Source organism: Fundulus heteroclitus, chromosome 17 (assembly GCF_011125445.2).
Source record: "Fundulus heteroclitus isolate FHET01 chromosome 17, MU-UCD_Fhet_4.1, whole genome shotgun sequence".
NCBI lineage: Eukaryota > Metazoa > Chordata > Actinopteri > Cyprinodontiformes > Fundulidae > Fundulus > Fundulus heteroclitus.
Window position 1 is genome coordinate 13,592,707 of NC_046377.1, and position 6,315 is coordinate 13,599,021.

General features: G+C 38.0%; 1 protein-coding gene across 1 annotated transcript; it reads left to right on the forward strand.

The window, feature by feature from the left end:
• Positions 1–3,230: 3,230 nt before the first annotated feature.
• Positions 3,231–5,251, forward strand: ucn3l (urocortin 3, like). Its single transcript, XM_021309393.2, has 2 exons — positions 3,231–3,528; positions 3,789–5,251. The coding sequence occupies exons 1-2, from the start codon at positions 3,353–3,355 to the stop codon at positions 4,258–4,260; spliced, it is 648 nt and encodes a 215-aa protein (XP_021165068.2). The 5' UTR covers positions 3,231–3,352; the 3' UTR covers positions 4,261–5,251.
• The last annotated feature ends 1,064 nt before the right edge of the window (positions 5,252–6,315 follow it).

A 6,315-nucleotide genomic window follows, 5' to 3' on the forward strand; every position in this document is an offset into this window, starting at 1 on the left:
GTGCTGCCATATCTCTTGGTTCTCAGATGGTGGATTAAAGATGAGATGTCCGCCTGTCGTGTTTCTTGGTCTTCATAATGCAACGTTGATACCACACTTAGGATCTTAACTTTAAAACAAATTTTAAAACTGTATAGTTTTCCTTCGACTTGACTATGCACCAGTTTGTGTGGCTCTGTCTCTGTATCTAACTCTAAAATATCTATAGAAGTATTCTGCTTGTCAAGACTCGATGCAGTCTACTGGGTTTCCTTAGATAGGAAACTTTTTGACCAGTGTGTCTCTATGACTTTTAATTTGACTTTGTAAAGTGCCTTCAGATGACATTTTTGTGAACTGGCGCTATATAAATAAAATGTAATAGAAAAAGTTTGTGTTTGTAAAGTGGTGAAAGGGAAGTGGTTCAAGTGGTATGAATGCTTTTGCAAGGCCCTGTATGTCAAACTTAAAAGCGCTCCATGTAAGCCTTGAAAATTAAATTAAACATTTTTCATCTCATGACTTATTTGTGCCAAAATAGACAAGTGACAATTTAATTTAAAAACAACCTGACATTTTTCCTCCAACTCTTTTGCACGAAACAGAATGAATATAACAATTTTAATAGTAAAAAAAAGTATGACTCCTTGTTTTACAGGAGCAGTTGATTCACACCCCCAGTATCTTATAGGATTGCAATGCAGAAATAGTTTAGGAATGCTGAGGAGGGCCATGCAAATCAATTTCAGTGATCAAGTGCAGGGAAGCAGGAGTGGGAGGACACTTGATAAGTCTTTTGTCATAGTAGGTGATTACCCAAGCTGTGAATGCTTTAATTCTTATTAATGAAGCTGAATGGAGTTAATTACTAGAAGGAGATTCGATACGGCTTTGTTGAAGCTTCTGGCCTCTTTGAGCTCTGAATACCTGCAGCAGATTTGGAAACCATACATGTCCACTCTACAGAAAATAAAAAATCTGTTTTCTATGTCTTAATACATCATCTTTTTTTAAATACCACGTACATACAGCAGGAGAGTCACATATGGTTTGCATTTAATTGTTATCATTTATAGCTTTAGAACAAGTCCTCTAAATAGTTTTAGTAGAATATATTGTTCTCTATACTAATAAAAGAAAAGGTGTGCCTTTGACTATTTTTGACCAAGTGATGCCTTATCAGGCATTTTGCTGGTTTTCAAGATGAGTTTGTTAAATGTGCTCTTATTCTGAGTGAGAGCTTGTTCTGTAAAATACTTTTGAAGCAACATATTTCATCAAAATCAATTAAAAGTGTAGGTTCATTTATTTAGGGATTACATGTCTTCAGAGCTACTTAAATAGTTGTGAAAGAATCGTTTTGTTTTTAAGAATAATTGGTTTGTTTTTCCTGTTCAGTTCTTTAAAAAAGACCTTGATAGGAACCCCTTCCGTTCTGGTTAGCTTGGCCAAGTGACTGGACTAAAATCTAGCTTTTCCAATCATCATTAGGGAAGGACTTGGCGAGAAAAGTCAATGACTTTGTTCATGCTCTTAATACTGTTTTAAGTTTTTTACTCTCATGAAGTCAGTTGCCCTGCGATGGACCAGCAACCTGTCCAGGGTGTTCCCCGCCTCTCACCCATTGACAGTTGGAGATAGGCATCAGCACCCCTCGCAACCCCAATAGGGATCAGCGTGTTGGAAAATGGATGGATGGATGGATGGATGGATGGATGAGGTCAGTTACATGTGACGTGAATTCTTGAATTTACCTATCTCAGAAAACCTGAAACCAGAAAAGTATTTGTAGGCAAACACTACAATGCAGGCATTGAAGAAACAATCAAAACATTATCACAATAAAATGAAACAATAGCATTTTCTCAACAGATGTATTTGTTGATCTGCCTTATCTGTTAAGACCAACCCATCTTACCAAATTCTTACATATCCATCAGACATCATTAGGTTTTTCTGTATTTTACATTCAGTGACACACACACACACACACATATAAATAAATAAATAAATAAATAAATAAATAAACAACAAGATGAAGTTTAGTTTTGTTTCATTTCTTTGTCTTGTAGCCAGAGCGCTGACATGGGAATCCCTTGATTTTAAATTCATACACTAAAACTGATGTTTTAGGAGGTAATAAATGATTGCGCTACATGTTAGTTGTGTATAAAGATAAATAATCACACGTGACATTAAAACTGAGCATTTCTTCAACATGGCTGCAATGGTGGCACGCAAATATGCTTTGGTATAAATCTTTACATTGTAACTCTGACTTAAACCTATTTATCTCTCTTCTCTTCCTGGATGATGAACCGCCTCCTCAGTCTCAAATCTTTTGTAACTTTTAAAAGGTTGTTTTATTGCTGTGGATAGAGTCTCTCTTCCCATCAACCAGGATCAGCTCCCCCGTTCTTGTTGAAGAAAGGTATAACCACAGCATGATGCTGCCGCTGTTTCAGTGTGGTGATTTTGTCTTTAAGGCAATAGGTATCTTTAGTTTTTCTGTAAAACATCAAAATGTTTCTACCTCTGAATGTTTTTTTGGACTACCCATGGCTTGTAACTTTGTAGTTTATAGTTTGTTGTAGTTTTCTTTCAACAGTGACTTTATTCTTGCCAATCTTACATTAATGCTAGATCAGCGGCATGCAAAGCTAATAGTTGTCCTGTCAAATGATTCCACATCCTGAGCTGTGAATTTCTGCAGCACCCCCAAAGTTACTATAGACCTCCCATGTTTTTTTTTTTTTTTTTTTCCTGATTCGTGATTTCTTTCTCTGGACTGTCATATTAGACAGGCAGTCATAAACAGTTTGGTTTGTCCTGAGATTACGTTCCAAACAGGTCGAAGACTTTCACTAAGTAATCACGCAACTTCTGAAGGAACATGGTTTCACTGGATTTTATAAGGGTATCAGGCTTAAGGGAAGTGAAGGCCCCCCATACTTTCTGATTTTTATTTTAAAAACCCTTCTGTGTAAAAAAAAAAAAAATCCTGGACTATTCTCATTCCAAAATAAATTTCAAATAAAATCCATTAAAATCTGTTGCTGTACCATAAAAATAAAGCAAAGTTCAAAGGGAGCTCTCCGTGGTTCTGGAAGGTTTGAAAATATGCCATCTCAGTCAGTTTTTCTTGGTCGTGATGATTCCTGTCTATAAGAAAGAGGTTGCAACTACACCCCCCCCCCCCCCCCCCCCCCCCCCCCCCTCACACACACACACACACACACACCACCACCACACCTACATCACTGCATGACAACCAATGGGACGGGTCGGTGAAAAACCAAAATGTCAAAGGGATGACGTTGTTGCTGGCGTAAGGCTGCATTTTGAAGTCTCCTACTAAACGAGTGCAGTGGGAATGGACAAGGAAGACACTCTAGCGCGCAGACAGACAGTGAGCACTGCTGACCTCCTCACACTGTTAGTTTGTCAGGATCTGAAATCAGAACTTCAAAGGAAGATTTCTGGTCGTTGGCTTCTATTTTCAGGCTGGTTCCAAACCCAAAGGCGATTCTTGATCATAGGACAAGAGAGGTAAATACATGCTATGTATTTATTGTGCGTCTTTTTTTGTTTTTGTTTGTTTGTTTGGGGGTGGGGGACTTATTTATCCTCAAGGTAGTTTTAATTTAAAATAAAAAAAAATACATTTAAAATCTTTCTCGCACCAATAGAGGAAAAGTGTGTTATTTCTCTACAAAGTTATTTTTTGTGTATCGTTTAGAAGCAGAGCAAGAGTTATTTTCACTCTCATTTCCCTCCTCTGCCTTTTTCTTGTTGTTTTTTTCTCCCAGAGGACACAGCATGCTGTCGTCCCTGAAGACCCTGCTGCTACTCTCCGTCCTGTGCGCACCGACCTCCAGCCTGTGCCTGCGCCTCTACCAGAGCCGCGCCGACCTCCTCTGTAACAACCAAATGGCTCTGGGGGATCCGAGCGAGGAGAGCGATCCGGGCTATTCCCCTGTGGACGCCTGGGCTTCCCTCCTGCAGTCCGCGGACTATCTCTCCTCCTCCTCCTCGGGAGAGTCCAGTCGGGAAAAAAGGACTTCAAGTCCCGCAAACTACCGCTTCATGAGCCGAACCAAGCTCAGGGGGCAGATGCTCCGCAACAACATCAAAGGGGACCGGAGGAGCAGACTGACCTTGTCCCTAGATGTCCCGACCAACATCATGAATGTCCTCTTTGACGTGGCCAAAGCCAAGAACCTGCGCGCAAAAGCGGCTGAGAACGCGCGGCTCCTGGCGCAGATCGGAAGAAGGAAATGAAAACACGGACAAACTTTTGTTTCAGCGCAGAATGAATAACTTCTCTTTCTTCGAATAAACAGCGTTTTCTTTCTCCAGGGGAACATTAAAACATCCGCTCTAACAGGTGAAACCGTGTTATAACTGCAGTGATTCCATGTTTGTGAGTTGTCTTTGTTGTTCAAATCAAAGCGCAGCGTGGAGTCTTGCCTGATCTATGGCATAACTGGGTGAAATTACATTAAATGCATTTTTTAAATTCCTCCAACATTTGATGCGATATGTGATATCAGTCAAAAAGAGACAATTTGATATAAATAATAACTGCCTCTTAATTTCAGTGCGTTTTCGGTTTTATGATGAAGATCCAATTGGTTTGTATTATTTTCTTTTAACTCATTTTATTTTAATATATAATACACATGAATAAATCCTTAATGTTGCAAATGTGTGAAGCACTGTTTTGATATAGTGCTATACAAATAAAGTCACCAGATATCCGTGGTTACTGTCTTAATTGGAGACAAAATAGTAATCCACTGTTTGTTTGTTTGTTTTTGACTGAAAGAATGCACACTTATGACAGCAAAGTTAGAAAGTATTGAAATTTGGAGGATTTTGCCTATAATTAGATTTGGTGGTTAGCAGCAGCATTTTTTTTTTGTTTCCGTGTTTTATTAAATGTTTAGTTTTTTTTTCTTTTGCTCAAATGTCCCACAAAACAACTCTAACAGCGGCAAAGAATAGATGTATTGAAAATAAAGTGCTGTAAAAATCACCTGCAAAGATGACGAAAGCAGTAAAATGCAAATGCATGTGAATGTATGTTGTCATCAGATGTCTCTTATTTTTCTACTTTCCAATAAAGGATTATTTTTCCTGAAATAAAGCAGACGTAACTACATACAACTGCCTGTTTCCATACAATATAAAAGAACGAGATAATAAGATATTCTCGCAAAGCCCAAAAACAGAACTGTTAGGTTGATTGATTACTCTAAGGTTCATTAGTCATTAGGTGAATGTGTACATTGTTTCTCCTGTGTGTCTCTCATTTGCTCTGTGATGGACTGGCGTCATGTCGAGGGTGTACTCGACTTCTTGCTCACTCCCCAACATACACACACACACACACCCTGCGACCCTTCGAAGACAAAAATAGAGACGATACAGGATAAATGGATTCCCCTGAAAATAGGAGACTTCAATGTGTGTAAAACTGAAGTGTCTTTTTTTTTGGTGGGAAGGATTCTGCATAACTCTGAGGCAGAAAATAACTATAATAAACATAAATGACTGGCAGTACATTGATAGCACAATTTCCTTGAAGCAGTGTGTTATTGGTGATGAAATATATCTTGACCATTAGATGGCACTTGGGGCATTGGGTGTGGTGTTTCTCAAGAGGTCAGTGTTGGGTCCTATATTACTTGTTATTTACACTAACAATTTATGTAACGTATCATCAATACATTTTCATTTGCTGATGATACAAATATTTCAGCATCCGTTTAGAATTTACAGCAACTTTTGGATGTTGTAACCTCAGAATTAATCAGAGTAAAAAGTTGGTTTGATGTGAATAAATCATGACTACTTTTTTGCAAGACCATATTCACGAAATTCCCTAAAAAAAAAAAAAAAAAAAAAAAAAAAGCTCCCAGGCTGGATTAAGATAGGTGTTAATATAGAAAGAGTAAATCAAACAAAAAGTTCTGGAACCAAGATATCAAGGAACATTTCAATATGGCCAAAGTAAGACATTTTCTGGTTACAAAGTCATTCCACGTTCTGTATTGTTCAACAATTATACCATATTTCAGTTACTGCACAGAAGCGTGGGGCAATACATATAAAATATTGTTACAGTCGCTAACAGTTTTGCAAAAACAATAGCTGCCAGAGTAATTCACAATGCTAGTTTTCTTACACACACAAATCCTTTGTTAAGTCTAACGCAATAAAAGTGCAGGACATTGCAAAATATCAAATTTCATAGGTTATGTATAAAATCTGCAGAAATCTATTGCCAAGAAATATTCAGGAAATGTTTTATGAATGGGAAAGTGGGTACAA

Coding starts and splice junctions, on each gene's coding strand:
- ucn3l (XM_021309393.2), top strand. CDS start 3,353: ATGGACAAGGAAGACACTCTAGCGCGCAGACAGACAGTGAGCACTGCT. Junction 3,529..3,788: donor TTGATCATAGGACAAGAGAG/GTAAATACATGC, acceptor TTTTTCTCCCAG/AGGACACAGCATGCTGTCGT.